At 38.0% G+C, this 17,180-nt stretch overlaps 1 protein-coding gene across 10 annotated transcripts in view; it reads right to left on the reverse strand.

Annotated features, from left to right (window-relative positions):
- Positions 1-17,180, reverse strand: part of aspg (asparaginase homolog) — a 31,059-nt gene that overhangs the window by 5,822 nt on the left and 8,057 nt on the right. For all 10 annotated transcript variants that reach the window (XR_014534039.1, XM_083544096.1, XM_083544098.1 and 7 more), the window contains exons 3-12: positions 10,273-10,384; positions 9,111-9,236; positions 8,661-8,744; positions 7,203-7,329; positions 6,964-7,076; positions 5,413-5,598; positions 4,775-4,888; positions 4,404-4,523; positions 4,183-4,278; positions 2,012-2,175 (exon numbers count right to left, since the gene is read on the reverse strand). Coding sequence is in view for 9 of the 10 variants with exons in the window: in XM_083544096.1 (XP_083400222.1) it covers positions 2,012-2,175; positions 4,183-4,278; positions 4,404-4,523; positions 4,775-4,888; positions 5,413-5,598; positions 6,964-7,076; positions 7,203-7,329; positions 8,661-8,744; positions 9,111-9,236; positions 10,273-10,384 (1,242 nt within the window). In the remaining variant the exon portion in view is untranslated. The remainder of the gene's footprint in view (positions 1-2,011; positions 2,176-4,182; positions 4,279-4,403; positions 4,524-4,774; positions 4,889-5,412; positions 5,599-6,963; positions 7,077-7,202; positions 7,330-8,660; positions 8,745-9,110; positions 9,237-10,272; positions 10,385-17,180) is intronic.

Genomic DNA, 17,180 nt, shown 5'->3' on the forward strand with positions numbered 1-17,180 from the left:
ATGTAATGCTTTGTAGATGGTTATCAAAGAAAAACGAGTGACATTGCCCAAAAAAAAAGACGCAACAAACAACAGTGTTGTTTGACAATCCCTCCAAACTCTGCTTCGCCGAGATGTATCCGAACAGCAGGAAAATATAACAGCAGGAGTAAAAATAAGCACCAGTGACTGACTGTCTCGTGCTTGCTCTAATTAAATGATAATTGTTGTCAAGGCCTTTAAGGAGTGTCTCTAATTCCTACACACGTACACACACACACACTCTCTCTCTCTCTCTCTCTCTCTCTCTCTTTCTTTCTCTCTCTCCCCTGCTGTGTACAACTGTAATTTAGTTACACCCCCTCCCTTCTACCTCCTTTAATGAGGTTGACATCTCATCCTGGTTTGATTGTATGTAATGTCTCCGCAGAGAGAGATGTAGACAAACTTTTGATAGCCTGTGCAACATTTGAGAAAATAAAGAGCAAGAAACTCTGTCCTAGTTTCTTGAGCCAAGCCATCATTTGGTGTGCCCAACAGACCGTACCATGATCATTAGGATTTGCGTGCAATAAGGCCAGCTGTATGTCTACCGTTTATGTTTGAGGGATTTTGTATGAGCAGCACACAGCAAGGTTGTGGATCACAAAAAGGCAGACGAATGAACAGAACTGCAGCACCGCAGATGCGAGAGACAGCCTCCAGCCTAATAGATTCACAAACTCTCCATCTGAAGTCATATCAATGCCAAAAGGCAAGTCAGACTTTCCAGCACAATCTAACCATGATGATTTCATTAATTTATTCCTCATCAGTAGGCTCTTAGTGGATCCACAGTTTAAGACAGCCACACTGGGCTTGAGTTAGGAACACACCTTGGCTGAGGCACAAGGTAATTACAATGATGTTTACGCACATGATTTAAAAAAAAAAAGAAGATTCACAGAGTAAAAGAGAACGCCTTTGCTTTATGCAGTAAACATGAAACCTTAGCTGCATTTTTACTGGAAATACATTGATTTAATCGACCAGACCTGTGCTCTGAAATGATAAGGGTTCTCTGACACTGTTTGGAAAGCAATAAGGAAATATGGTATGTGATAACAGACCTGTAAAACGAGACACCCACACACTCTCACCCACCCACTATGCATCTACACTTTCTTTCAAGAACCTGTACAACAAGTCATACTTTCAAATGCATACAGAGATCCAAATAGAAATCATGGCAAAACCTTAAATCTCACACACACATTGTATGTAGAACAGGAATAGGCTGCAAATCAGTTTGTCATTCTTGGTAGAAATGGGTAAAAGTTTAACTACCTTTAATCAGAACTTAAATTAAACTAATGCATTCCAGCACCACATGCTGTAATGTTCGAGGAAATTCAAAGCAAAGAACCATGTGACTCCTCAATACACATTCTCCCCAGAATTGGGGAGGGTCTGAGGTCCTCTCTTCAGTCCAGCCTACAGGTATTCAATGGACTAGGACACTTGTACAACAAATTGACTCTCTGGTCACTGAAACAATTTCGTGTAGATTTGGATGAATGCCTTGCATAAAAGACCCAACATGTTTAATTTCCTAGCAAAAGTAATTTTATATGATTTCATATGCTCAATCATACTAGATAATAATCGTTGCATTGTTTTTTTTTTTATGTTCCCCACGACTATGAGAGATGAACGACTATGGAGATTTGGCCTCCGTGTCATCGCATTTTTAAAACCCTAGTGAAACACAAAGTCATTGACAAATGCAACAGAATCCCGGCATTCAGGTGAATTGAAAGTCAAATATAAATGGGACATGATTTACCTACATTCTGCTAATATGTTTCCCCCAGATATTTTTATCAGGGATTTTTTTAGAATGAATTAACGAATTCAATTCAACGTTTAATATCTCTTATCTTCATTGTGAAATTAACCACAGACATTTTTTTTACTCTTAGTTTTTGAACCCATCCTTCCCAAAGGTGCTAACATTCATAAAGCTGAATGTATAGTATCTTTACCGTCTTACCTGAAACGAACAGCATTTAGAAGAGGCGTGTTTCCAAAGCGATCTTTGGCATAGACGGTGGCTCCCTGGCTTAGTAAATACTGCACTAATTTGAGGTGACCCTCGCAGGCTGCGATATGGAGAGGAGTTCGTCCATCGTAGTCTTCCATGCACAAGTTACCTCCCTGAAGAAAGAGAAACATTATTAAACAAAGCTGCCTACTGTGTTAGTTCTGAGAGTTGACTTACAGTTTAATACAAAGTAAATCATGCTTTCAAAAAATAAAAATCACCACATCAGAATGTAAAGTGTTTTCCAGAATGTAAAAAGTGTTCTACAGATACGTTAATAGTAAATCTATGAAATACAGGAGAATGCTGAGGATGAAGCCGCCAGGAAGGAGGAAAAGCAGGGGGTTTATGCATGTGGTGAAGGAACACATGCAGGTTGTTGTGAAAGAGGCAGATGTAGAGGACAGGGGGGAATGGAGACAGATGATCCGCTGTGGCGACCCCTAATAGGAGAAGCCGAAAGAAGAAGAAGAAGAAGAAGAAGAAGAAGAAGTAAATCTATGAAATTCTATGCTATCTTTTTTTTATATTGTATTTTCATTCACTTTTTGTTTGTGTATTTTGTTGTGTATTTACTCTAAACCAGCTATATGAAAAGTAAGTATTATCTGTGTTTACGTCTTGTGATTGCTGTATTTTAAGATATAATATTGACTATTGACTCCATAAATCAAACTACATAATGAATAGAATTTTCTTTAATCATCATGACACAACTAAAGACCAGATATTTGTGTGCACCAGGTTTTAGACACAAAAAGTAAAAATAAATAAATAAATAAATAAATATGTGCTGGCTTCCAATTATTAGACAGCTTAATAGATGGGATACAGTCAAATAAATGATCTAGGGCACATCATTAAGGAATAGAGGCATTTGGGCCTCTTTTCCTAATATAGAGATCAACTCACTGTAATGTCCACTCTATGTGGTTATCTGTTATCAGAAGAACCTCCATGAACAACACTGTTTTCAGTTGTATTTTATATAGAACTGAGTATAATTTATTGCCAGAAATACGTTTCCTCATGATGCATCCAACATCCACAGGGCACAACGGTTCGTTAAATAGTTTTAATGAGTGTAAACATTATGTAAATCATATACTATGGCCTTCAAAGTTGCCAAATCTCTATATAATTGAGCGCCTACGGGAGACATGGCAGACGTGTTAAACAGCACTCTCCACCACTGTCATCAATACACCAGTTGAGGGAAAATCTTTTAGAAGAATGATGTTCATCAGCCATCTAGTTTTATTTATAGTTTGAGATTTATTTATGCTAAAGTGCCAATGAAGCTGATCAGGTGGCTTGAGGTGGCTCAACACCTTACTCATCTATACATGCAAGTAGAAAACTGGATTTGTTTAAAAAACATTCAGACGTTTCAGTTCAGCCCTGAGGCGAATTTCAAAGAAGCACTCGTAGCCTTATTCTGAAAAACAAAGCACCAACGTCGATTGCATAAGTGCAGCTGTATGGAGAGCAAGGTTATCAGTGACGGGTCTTTTCAAACATGGGTTGCATGCCAGCTCATTAGTGCATTAGAGGTCTTATCTCAAAATGACCTCTACCTAGACAAGACAAAAACATGTTTGGTTTCCCCTCTTCTGTTTAATCAAAGGTAGCATAACAACTTTTTCTCGGAGAGATAAAAGAGCTGGTGCATTGCTGCTTGGCAGGAACTTACTCACAAATGTATGTTTAACTATTTTTCCCATTTATTGGGGCATAAAATGTAAATATTTTGGGGACAAAAAAATGCACTCGAACTAAGATCAAATACAAAAAGTGCAGCATGATATGAATTCAGGAGTAAATGAATTTTTAGATTGACGTGGCACTGCAGAGAAATATCTTTGCGTGTGTGTTTGTTGGTCTAAAACAGGTGTGAAAACTGGTCTAAAAACAGGTCTTGGTAGTTGAGTGAAGACATGAGGAAATGGTGACAGAAAGAAGCCATTCCATTCCAGACTGCAGTCTGAATGACTATTGGAATTTATGTGCTTGATAAACACAGTCTGAACCACAATAAAGTGAAGATAAGCTCAGCTCAGTGACTAAACTAAGAGATGAGCTCTTTGATATAAGGACAGAAAGTCTGGTGAAAGCCTTACCATCTCTTTAATTGCCTCCAGCGCCTCAACATCGCCAATCTTAGCAGCAGCACAGGCTAAAGTTGGGGTCAGAGCATCACGGATCGCTTCCAACTCCTGAATACAGCATTGTTCTCAATAGTCACAACTTTCATAATCTTTAAGTAAAGAATATATGATCCTGCATGTAAACTTTCAAGAATGAAATACAAATTGAATCAAAACAGGTTCGGGTGCCGCACCTCTTTGCAACTGATGCTGAGGGATTTCGCAATGACTTGAATGAAGCGACTGTCACTAAGCGTCAGCTTGGCCCCCTCCAGGTGAGCAATCATCTCACCACGCAAATTTCGGCTCAACATCTGCATGACAAAATGGTCTGATGTAACCAATGGCATGTTATTTTTTTCTATAAAAGCATCCACATGAGAGTTTTCTTCCAATCCACCTTTTACACACCTAAGACATTAATTAAATTAAAGCAGCCATAAATAAGTGGCTACGCTGCACTTTTAAGAGTCAAAATAAAACTATCACGGGGTTTGATTTCGCTAAGCATTCTGGGTTGATTCTGGTTGTAAACGTTCTCTTATGCATCTGCAGATCAGGTTACCTTCTTCTTTTCTGCTGTCATGAGGTCTTTCCTGGCCAGGACATAGGAGAGTTTAGACAAAGCCGCTTCTGGAGTCATATCACCTCCAGGTACCAATCCAGCATCGCTCAGGGCCTAAGAAGTGACAAAGTTAAATTACAGACTAATTCAAATAAATAATTTCATTCTATTAGAGCATCTGAGCTGGTAACAAGATGTTTTTAGCTGCTTTAGGGTATAGAGTCGTCAGTTGGATTTTGAATCGCATTAGTTTGTTGTGAAGGATTAAGATTAAAGGTAGTCTAAAACTTACTAGAGACATAAATATATATCAAAAGATAACTTTCTGTACATCAGTCTAATGTACAAAATCATCATATTTGTTAACTGCAAATGATCTAAATACAAACATTAATGTTTGTTGTTTTTGGACTTTTTTGTTGCCGTTAGCTGAAGCAAATATTAAAAAACTAAAACTAACCAACTATCTAAATAAATAAATAAACAAATTAATTAATTCATTAATACAGCCCTCCCCTCAGTGTTCAATGAGTAAGCTACACTATATGGATAAATGTTTAGGGACAACTGAGTAGAAGGTTGAAATGTTTCTGTATTGCTTACACTTACACACAATCATATTCCCTCTAGATACACACCTTGCCAGTGGCATATGATGCAGTGACGGAGCCTCGGAGGCATTGGGTGCAGTTGACCATAATAACGCCTCTTTCGGTAGCTTTCCGGAACTCTTCCAGCAGGTCTGCACGGTTATCAGGGGCATTACCGCTGCCATAGGTCTCCAGCACAATCCCCTCCATGGGTGGCTGCAGGAAAGCTCGAACCTGGCCAAACAAGTGATTAGATTTACTGATATCGGTCCTTTTGTTTATGATCAAATTAAACCGGCAATTGGTTAAATTGTTAAATTCAACTGCAGATACAATAACACACACAACATCAGCTTTATTAAGATTAATCACTGAAAAACATGATCCAAAGCTAAAGTGATAGTTATCAGCAATGTCTCACACTGCCAAAAGTGCTGACGAATGCTGTGAGTACAGCGTCTTAATTTTGCCCTCTGCTGTAAAGGGTCCCACAGGGAACGCCACAATCACTCCACCACACTGCCACACTTAAGAGCCTGTTTGGCCCAATAGTCCCATAGAGAGAGGAATTAACGATGCTGGAGATTGAATTAAAATCTTGTCAACCCCCACTCCACTATAGCACATCTGGAGTCTCTCCTAACCACCTGATCAGCCAAGGACAGCTTTTGCACAAGCAAAAAAAAATCCCTCCCTACCTGAGAGCTGCAGTTTATATGTTACTCCTTAGCACTGCAGAGAAGAGAAAAGAAGGTTTTGCAAAAAAACAAAAACAAACAAACAAAACAAAAAATTCACTCATGGTGGTACTGCAAACATAAGTAAAGACGTCTTGCTTTCTAAATTATAATCAACTCCCAAAAAGCATAAATAAAGCATACATTTTATCATTCAGTATATCCTATAGCTAAAAGCAGCATTACTGGAATGCTGTACCTACTGTACTTTGACTATCCAGCTTACATATTCCTCATATTAAAAAAAAGAAAATCAGCAGAGATCAGTCTAAAACATTCATTCAACCTCATTTGAATAACAACCCTGGATCCAACCTATTCCTAGATGTAGATAAAATGAGGACTATCAATGTGAACATGAGAAGGAAGCATATAAAGTCTACACCGTATAGGAGAGACCTGAAATAAAAAAAAGCCCTAAGGCCATAAAAGCTGATAAAAAAGCTATCGATGCGTAACATGGCAAAAGAGCCAGATTGAGGTAGTAAATATGTGCTCCTTCCCCCATTCCACTCTTCATAAGTGCTGGACTGAGAGTGCGAGAGCGAATGCCAACTCCTCGCTCCTTTGTGAAGAATTAGACATGCCTCATAACTCTGTCTTATTACTTAGCTATCAACACTGGTCACAGACAAGTGAATCTGTCACACTGCAAATCTGGAGCGCGAATATATACACAAAAGAACATGAGATTTTACAATGAAATTAGACAGAAATTATGCAGCTGTGCTGAAAAAGTCGGTGACAAAAACGCTACACAAAAGCAGCCGTGTATCGTCAATAAAACAATTGGTCAAGGTCATCAAAATGGCATGGTTGGCGATATCAACACTCAAGCCCATCCACTGGAACATCATCTTACGGTGTCAGCAGTGATCCCAGGGAATAAACGCAGGAGGCCCACGTTGCGGTTCATCTGTGTGTTGACCCTGAACTTTGCTGTTGTGTTTGCCCTCCATACTGTGTCCCAATTTACTGCAGAGAGGGGGAAAATAAACAACAATATCTAGCAGGAAACTGAAGGCAGAGATCAAATGATTCATAAATCAGGTGACAACTGATTTTTCAGTTTAGGAAGTTAAGCGAAAGTGATCAAATTACTTTTGATATCAACTTCAGCGTTGGCTAATGGAGCCAGATTGGGGGAGTTAAAGGCATCGAAACTCCCAGCATCCACTTTGGTAACACGGTTACCTCGGAACAGCTTATGATGAAAGTAGAGGCACACCTGTGCAGAAGAATAAAAGAGCCTTGTTCATTTGATTTTTCAATGCCTCAAAATCTTAAAAAAACGCTTTATACTTGTCAAAGTTGGACCAAAACACGGCTTAATTTGTGGGGCAGAGTCGCAGTTTTGGAGATATTTTCCAGGGCTAGAGTCAGAGTGACTTCAGGGCTAGAGTCAGAGTGACTTCAGGGCTAGAGTCAGAGTGCCTTCACTTTGCATCAGCACATGATCTGATCAGACTTGTTGAACCAGTTGCATGGGGGTGGCTGCTCAATGCACATCAGTTTCTTACAACAAAAGAAATGACACACTAAGGAACTCCGTATGAATAAGAAACAGCCGCCACCGTGCATAAAGTTTAAAATGGTTGCCTGTGATTTGTGTATAGTACTTTAGTCCATTTGTATTACATGCTAATATTATTTTGATATTACCGCCTTAACAAAAGCTTATCTTTATAATGGTAAAAAAGAGAGTGGAGTATAAAGCTATACATGTCCAGTAATATTATTTGAAGGCAAACATCTACAGCAGTCCTTATCAAAAAGGGCTCGGGGCGAAGCCAGGGGGGGCGCGTGTGACCCTGGGGAACATGCATTTTTTTGCCACAGGGAGTAGGGTTTTTTGCACGGAACAAGAGCACATAGCACAGAGCAAAAGGTATGAAGTGCAGATAACAAACCCTTAAGAGACACCATGGAAAAATATTTAACAGGGATGAAAAGAAAGGCGGAGAAAGACGGAGATAATGAGACAAACGTAAATCTCCCGAAACCTAAGACGAGGAAATATGACGTAGCGCATGTAGCTCTTGGCTTCCCTGTGACTACGATCGGAGACGAGGAAAGACCGGTGTCTAAAAATGTTGGCAGCAAACAGCATGAAGCCAAATAAATGAAGGCATCACTTAAAGACATTACACCCCAATCATGCTGATAAGCCGCTTGAGTTTTTTCAGCGACTAAAAGACAATGTTAATAAAGTTATTCTTTGTTGTAAGTTGATCTATATTTCTTTGTGTTTTCTTTTTTTGTTTTCTTTAATGTTAATAAGGATACAATGGTATGCAAAGGTGTACTTATAACAATTTGATAGACAAATGATACTATTTACAGTCGCGGCGGAGAGTTGGGGGGCGTGAAATGTTTACTTCCTCCTAGCGTAACAGAAAATAATTGAGAAGCACAGATCTTTAGGAACAATCAGCAGGAATAATAATTTCAAACATCTATTCAAAATCTATCTTTAAAGATAAAGTCAACTGTACATAAAACGTGACTTGATTATGCAGCAGTGTCTTATCTGTATACAAGGTAAGATTCCTCACTCACCTCAGGGATGACAAACTGCCCTGCAATCAACAGCGCCCCCAACAGGTTGTCTCTACCATCATTCCTCATTTCATAGATCGGTACCTGCCAGACATGCCAAGGTCAAGGAGATTATATTAGTAAAAATGATGTACTTTACCATACAACAACATATTACTCTAAACAACAGAGTGGCTTTGAAAAAACATCTCTTATTATCAAACTCCTTGACAAATATTGTCCTTCAAAGCACTGGGAACAATAAGCATTTCTTTGTGAAATGCTGTGCTTTTACTGATCAATGTGAAAAACAAAGTGTGTGTGTGTGTGTGTGTGTGTGTGTGTGTGTGTGTGTGTGTGAGAGAGAGAGTGTGTGTGAGTGAGAGAGAGAGAGAGAGAGAGAGAGAGAGAGAGAGAGAGAGAGAGAGAGAGAGAGAGAGAGAGAGAGAGAGAGAGAATTTAGCTGTTTACCTGAGAGCCAGTGAGGATGACAGGTTTGCCTAGGTGCTCACACATGAAAGACAGAGCTGAGGCTGTGTAGGCCATAGTGTCAGTGCCATGCAGAATGACAAAGCCATCATATTTCTCATAATTTTTCTGAGAAGAACATGGAGAAAACCTTTAATGTCAGCACCTACTTATAAAAGAAGGGATAACTGGGACCTTCTGTCTAACTGATTAAACATCTTCGTTATTAATCAATCGTTTATTTCAAAGCATATTATTCAGAAAATTTTACTCATCAGACAACTTTCACTAAGAAACCCACATGTTTTGTAGTTATGTACAAAATGCTGTTAGAAAACTATGATGGTCAAAATATGATTTCTTTAGTGCACTTAATGCATGTGACTGACTTGAGCCACACCTGTACACAAAGTCACTGAGGTGTAACACAGACTTATAACTAGAGAAGCTTTCTGGGTCTTATTGATCAGAATAAAATTAAGATTTCATTAATCAATTTGTCCATAATATAGCTCATTACAACCATTCCATCACATTTACATTGTCCATTTTTCCTTCTCTCCCTTTAGCTAATCTTTCTTCTGAAAGGAGTGTGTATATTGCTATTTAGCAGGAGTGTAATCTGGGTGTACACCCAAAAACCCACATCAAATACAACGAAAATACTTGGTAGCAGAGTATAAAGGCTGTATCTGAGCAACTCTAGTTTTCTAAACATGACCCAGCACAGATAGTATAGCAGATCCTCTGGTGCGATTTAACTAATCGCATACACTTACGTATGTATTAATAATCTTAAAGCAGTTCATTGGACCTGAGACCAGCTACACAATAGGCTTTAAAAGATGTTGAATTTAATTTAGCTCGTCCTGTCTAATTAGCAAACTGAAGTTTATGATATAAGTAAGCAAATTCAAATATATGGATATGAATTTGATAGGAAAATAGATTTATTATTATTATTAATAGATCAAATGGATAATACACTAAATGTGTATTCCCTTACACATTCAATTCAACACCACTAAAAGGTAACTGTTGTAAATACCTATATTTTATATTATATGGTTACTGTTTGTTCTTGTAAACTTGCTTTAAAAAAAAAATAAAAAATATGCAAATTGCGAAGAAATGTACTTGAATACTGGTGCTGTATGATGTGTACCTCAATGTCTTTTGCAATAGTGGCCCAGTCATCAGTTGTCATGTTGCAGGAGTCCAGCAGCGGAGAATACTCTATAACCGTATACACTATTCTTTTGTTCTGTTTGGACAATCTGTAATGAAAAAAAAAAAAAAAAAAAAGAAACAAAATGAGACTGACAAACACATTCCCTCAAAAACACAGATAATAACAAGCATGGCAAAGCAGCACAAATTGTTTATGTGGGCAAAGCTTAACAAGCTTGGTTAAGCCAGCGTGCCAATTAAAATGGCTCAATTTACAAACCCACTTTGATAAAGAGTCTCCAAACACTTTGCTTTGTCCATATAAAGTGACTCTTTAGGAAAATAGTAGGATTAAGACAGAGTTCAGTTTTATGTTGTATAAGAGTGGAAAAGACTAAAAGGCAGTGGCTTGAGGGCACATTCTGAACATGAAGCCAAGAAGCCGGATTTCAGAAGCCTTCTGCTTAATCAGCAGGGTGCCTCGAAATTTTTCAAAGGATTTAATTGGGTGTGTTTGTAAAGCAGCAAAGATAAGCAAACATTCAAGTGTAGATAGGCAAGTGTTTGTTGGATTAGCTGAAGGGGCAAACTTCTCCTTATAATGGAGCGGATTCATCTAAGCATGAACCCAATGTGCTAATTAAAAAGGGGTACATCACCCTAAACCTCACATTTACATTAATGTAGCCCCGTAAGTGGCGTTAGATTGATTGAGGCATGTTCGAGTGCACAGATGAGCCATCAGAGGAGTGGGTCTGTCTATAGCTTGATGAAAAGACTCTTCTTAATCTCTCCTTTTCATAAGGAGATGCCGCCCCATCTTCTATTAGACACGGAGAGGGGCGCAGCTCAAGTCTTGTTCAGCAGCTCAATGGAACAGCAGGGGATGGAGGTAACACACACACACACACACACACACACACACACACACACACACACACACACACACACACACACACACACACACACACACACACACACACACACACACACACACACACACACACACACACTCCTCCCAGTCTTCCTTCCTTTTCTCAAATGAGCCGAAGCTCAGTTAGTGCTTTAATTAGCCTCAGCTTTCCAGAGCAGCCCCAAATGTATGTTGTTGACATTCCTAAAGGATAGATGCTGCAGGAAAGAAGAAGAGTGTATTAAAAGTTCCAATTATTCATTTAGCTAACAATGTTGGCAAGAATCCTGTGGGGAGAAGTGAAATTAACATTTTTCAAGCTGAGCCTGAGGTAGCCTTTCTGCACAAGATGAAACAAGTAATGAAAAAAAAAAAAAGAAAAGATAAACAGTACGTAGACATATACTGTACACTTTTCCTTGAGCGGTGTTTACTGTTAAGATACCAATTATTATTAACCATGAAACACTATTATATACTGTGCATGTATTGTATATGCCTATTCATTCTGAAAAGTATAATTATTATAATTTTTTTAGTAAACACGTTATATCACACACATGCTCAGACTGCATTTAATCATTGGATAAAAGCACAGGCTAGTAATTGGTGTTCCACAAAAGCCCCTGTAAGGCAATGTATAATAAGCAAATGAGTCTTAAGCAGCCTTCGATCCGCATTCTAGATGTTAGCCATTTAATTATATACTATATGGACAAAAGTTTGTGGACACTTTACCATACGATTCGTATTTGCTTGCTGACCATCAATCCATATTTAACCCCATTTGCTGTAGAATTAACATCCATTCTTCTGGAAAGATTCTCTACTAGATTTTTGAGTGTTGTTTAGATTTGAATTTTAATGACTTTTTTAACAATCAGCTTTACCTGCAGACCATATGCACTTTTCATAATAAAAGTAAGACAGTAGTGATGCTTGAGGGGACTAGGCTGGATTCAAGGAATCGTACAGTTTACTAATCTTTTTTCTGAAATGGTAGTATTTAAACCTATTGGGTTTTTTTTTTAATCAGTAATTGGTTATTTTATTATTAGCTATACAAACTAATGTGCACTTGATTTAAGTACACCCATAAAAGTGAACTAATAACCATATCAAATAGGGGGTGTGTGAGTGTGTGTGCATGTATGTATGTATGTATGTATGTATCTCATATGTATGAGAACCTAAATATGACCTAACCGCTGCATCTCTGTATGTCTGCAGCTTAGACATGCAGAGACACCCCACTAGCTCAATATTTGGAGAAGATTCAAAGCATTGCGTAATATAGTGTATATCTGGCCTCCATGTGGTCTCCTGATATCAGACACGGCACCAGTCTGCGCAGTAAAAATCCGTGCAAACACATTGTGAGATCAAACATGCTTAGGACACCGCTCAGACTGCAGCTCCATGCTGTCCGCCAGCACAGGCTATCTCAGGCAGACCCCCTGGTGCCGGAGCACATGGTGTGATTTTTTTGAAGCTTAGCTTGAGCTACAGCTGTACACAAATCAGCCTGATGTCACAGAGGTATGAAATTTAGATATAAGATGAGGAACGGCAAGTGTCCTCTTGCTGTAACATCTGATAATCAGGATAACCTAATGGCAGATTGTGACACACCAAAATCCTTATTTTCTACCACATGCTGCTATCTATATCCGTAACCTACTTTATTTTATATAGTGACAATAGCAGTTGTCATGAACTTCATGTCAGCGGTTTATTATAGGTGCTGACTAAGCTGTTATTTGTGGGTCATGAACTAAAGTGTAGTACGACACGATTGTGCAAGTACATCAAAATGCAAAGTAACTCAATGTTGCAAGACAAAAGACATGAATTTCTAAAACTTTCTGAAACGTTTGAACGTTATAAACATATTGATAAAGAATAGTTATAACGTTTATTTTGTTGAGTAATTTTTCTAAGTGATTTCACTGAAACCAAACCCCTTAGATAACCAGCCATACTCTATTTCCTCCAGAGACAGACACTGAGGAAATCAAACCAATTTATATATGCACATACACACACACACACACACACACACACACACACACACACACACACACACACACACTGCAAACCAGCAAGGACAAATATTATGCTACAAAACCTATGAGACAGTTCATCAGCATGGCGAGTTGGCATCCTGTCAAAATAACACATATAGGTTTAGACAATAAAGAAGATTGTGGGGTGAAATACACAAACTTAAGTACATAGCGCCCTCTGTTGGCTGTAAAACACAATTTATACTTAAACTTCCGAAATATCCAGAATGTTAGTAATTTGTTATATAAAGTAAAATGTTTCTTTAGCTTCGCCTGTTTTTGTGCCATTATCGGTGTGTAATTGGTGAGTTTTATTAGGTGTCATAAATTCCCTTAATCTGGAGAATACACATGAAGTGAGTGATTATTGTTACATGCAGGGGCTGTTCTGTACTTGCCAGATATTCATGCAACAAATAATAATTACTTTACAAACATCAGTTGATTATATGATTGATTGATTATAGTCATAAACCCCATTATTAAAGTGTATGCCAGGGGATTGTTGGGTTTTTCTTTTTCTTAAAGAGCTCTTATTTAATTTATTTTTCACTTACATTGTGTTGCCTATGATACAACATGAATATCTTTTTTAGATAGTGAGTGAGTAAGCCTTTTGCTTTCTGCTATGACAATGCTAAAAACCTTTCTCCAAATCATTAATGGGTTTTAATAGTCCTGTATTTTAGTAGTGAGGACTTAATGAATTTCTTCACTGAAAGAATTGATAGTATTAGAAAAACAATTGTGGAGGTCCAACCTCTGACAGCATCTCCTGAACCAATCTTACCTAAAACTCCACAACTACACTGCTTTACATGTATAGGACAGGAAGAGCTGTATGATGTTATTACCAAAGCTAAATCAACAACATGTCAGTTAGATCCCATTCCAACTAAACTATTGAAAGAAGTGTTACATAGCGCTGGTGAGCCTCTTCTGAATATTATTAACTCCTCACGCCCCTAAACCCCTCAAGTTAGCAGTTATTAAGCCCCCCCATTAAGATACCTAATGTAAGAATTGTGCGTGGATAATAAAGTGAGATTATTTCTCTAATAACATTCACGGACACCGACGAGCTCTTCTTTCCAACTTTATTCTTTTTTTTTTTTTCCCAAAAAAATTCCTTGAGCTCCTCCTCTCACCCCCCAAACGCACCTGCCCGCTCGCATCCTCCTTTCAAAATCCAAGTCCATCCAGAAATACACTATTTTTAGTGTCAAAACACAAGGTACCTTATTTCCTAAATTCAAAGCAATTTTTAAATTTAATCCACATACATTTTCACTCTTACACCAATTTGGATCCAAACACACTGTCAAATTACAGACCCATTTCAAATCTCCCATTTACATCTAAGATTTTATAAAAGATTGTCTCTGTCCAGTTATGTTCCTACTTACAAGAGAACAATATCTTTGAAGAGTTTCAGTCAGGTTTTAGACTCCATCATAGCAAAGAAACTGCTCTAATTAAAATCACTAATGCCCTGTTTTTAGCTTCAGACCTCCAGATCTCTCTGTTAGTTTTGCTAGATCTTAGTCCTGCATTCGACACTATAGATCATGATCTTCTCCTAGATCGCTAACAAAATTACTTTGGTATTCAGGGACAGGCATTAAGCTGGTTTAAATCCTACCTGTCTGATCGTTACCATTTTGTAGACTTAAATGGAGAGCTATCCAGGTTAATGCAAGTAAAGTATGGCGTGCCACAAGGTTCAGTTCTAGGACCCCTGCTTTTCACAATATACATGCTTCCATTAGGAAATATTATTAGAAGGCATGGGATTAGCTTTCAATGTTATGCTGATGATGCCCAGCTATATATCACATCAAAACCAGACGATACAGCTCAATTGGCTTGGATAACTGAGTGTGTTAAAGAATTAAAAAGACTGGATGACTCATAACTTTCTATTCTTAAATTCTGTTAAGACGGAGATTTTGCCTTATCGGCCCAAAAAACAGTAAACAGAAGCTCCAGCATTTCAACCTGTATTAGACGAATGTTCAACAGTAAAAGACCTGGGAGTTATTTTAGACACCAATGTGTCTTTTAAAAATCATATCAACATGTTACAAAAACAACTTATTCCACCTTAGAAATATTGCTACGCTAAGAAACATATCTATATCGGATGTAGAGACGCATATCCATGCGTTCATGACCTCCAGAATAGACTACTGTAATGCATTACTAGGTGGTTGTCCTGCATCTTTAATAAACAAGCTACGGTTAGTCTACAAATTACTGCTACTTACTTACAAAACAGTAAATAGTTTATCTCCCAATTATCTACTCAGTCTTCTAACACGCTACAATTCGACACGCTCCCTGCGATCTCAAAACTCCGGACTTCTAGTAGTTCCTAGAATAGCAAAGTCCACTAAAGGCGGTAGAGCATTCTCACATTTAGCTTCTAAACGTTGGAATAGTCTTCCTGACAGTGTTCGTGGCTCAGACACACTCTTCCAGTTTAAGTGCAGATTAAAAACGTATCTTTTTAGCAAGGCCTACACATAACACACATCACATTGTGCTCCATAACATCTGATCACATGCACATTATCAACTTGTGCTGTTAATATCATGAACAGCAGCTACGCTAATTCTTCTCCACTGCTTCTCTTTCTCTACCCATCCCAAGGCATCCTGAGGTTGCTCCAGCCCCAGTCATGTCCCACCTTATGAAGATTGTGGACCTTTAAAGAAGTTGATGCTGACCTCGCAAACATCCCGAACCATCTAGAGACGTACCAGTGCCAATTGGATCCCACTTCATGTGGAGTTTGGACACTGGACCTCCTTGAGTGTTTAAAGGCTCTGGCATGAAGAAGCTGGTATTGGATCTGTGATGATTGCTGAGCTATTTTATGAGTTGCTCTGTAGCTCCTAGTTTTATAACCACAAATGACTGTAAAAGACTGTAGAAAGGACATTACTCATAATCTTACATTCCAGTGCTCATGTAAGTTCTTACTCTCCAGTGTTCTGTATTGTTGAAAGATTTATGACCACACTCTTGAAGTCACCCAAATGAGGATGGGTTCCCCTTTTTTGAGTCTTGTTTCTCTCAAGGTTTCTTCCTCATAACATCTAAGGGAGTTTTTTCTTGCCACAGTCACCATGGCTGCTCATCAGGGATAAATGCACACCATTCACCTTAACTCATAAAATTCTGTAAAGCTGCTTTAAGACAATGTCTGTTGTGAAAAGCGCTATAGAAATAAACTTGACTTGTATAATATAAAGAAAATAATCATTTATTATAGTATAATGTTAAATGTATAATTATTGTGCTACCCTAGTGAGTTTTGCATTATCTAGTTTTTGTTTTGTTTTACAAATAACCACCACAATAAGAACACACATAGACCTGCATACTTCATGTCGTGTTTTTTTCAATTATGCAACCAATTGGCAGCAGCACAATACAAATAATCATGCAGAGACACATCAAGAGCATTATTTAAAGTTAAACCCATATAACAGAATTGGGAAAAAAATATGATCTGCAAGTTAAAACATGGTGCATGGTTGTTGAAAATTCTACCAACTGTTGATCTGAGTTTCACACAGAAAAGTCTTTAGAATTTACACAGGTTGGCATGAAAAAAACTCAACTTAAAAAAAAAATCTTTTGTGTGGACTAAAACGACTTGACCAGAAAGATGAGAACATAATGACTTGACAGTTTTGAACTGGCAGGAAGTTCATAGTAACTCTTAATTACTCTTTACAACCATGGTCAACAGAAAAACAGTTTAGAATGCAGAAGAAAAAGTTGCATCAGTTGAGAAATACAAAAAAGAAATAAATAAAAAAATAATAATAATAATAATAATCACCACTGATACTGATGATTTTGTAGATGAACAATGGCAATGCTGACACATTCATTATTCATCACTTACTCTA

This window comes from Silurus aristotelis, assembly GCF_946808225.1.
Source record: "Silurus aristotelis genome assembly, chromosome: 6".
In the NCBI taxonomy this organism is placed as follows: Eukaryota; Metazoa; Chordata; class Actinopteri; order Siluriformes; family Siluridae; genus Silurus; species Silurus aristotelis.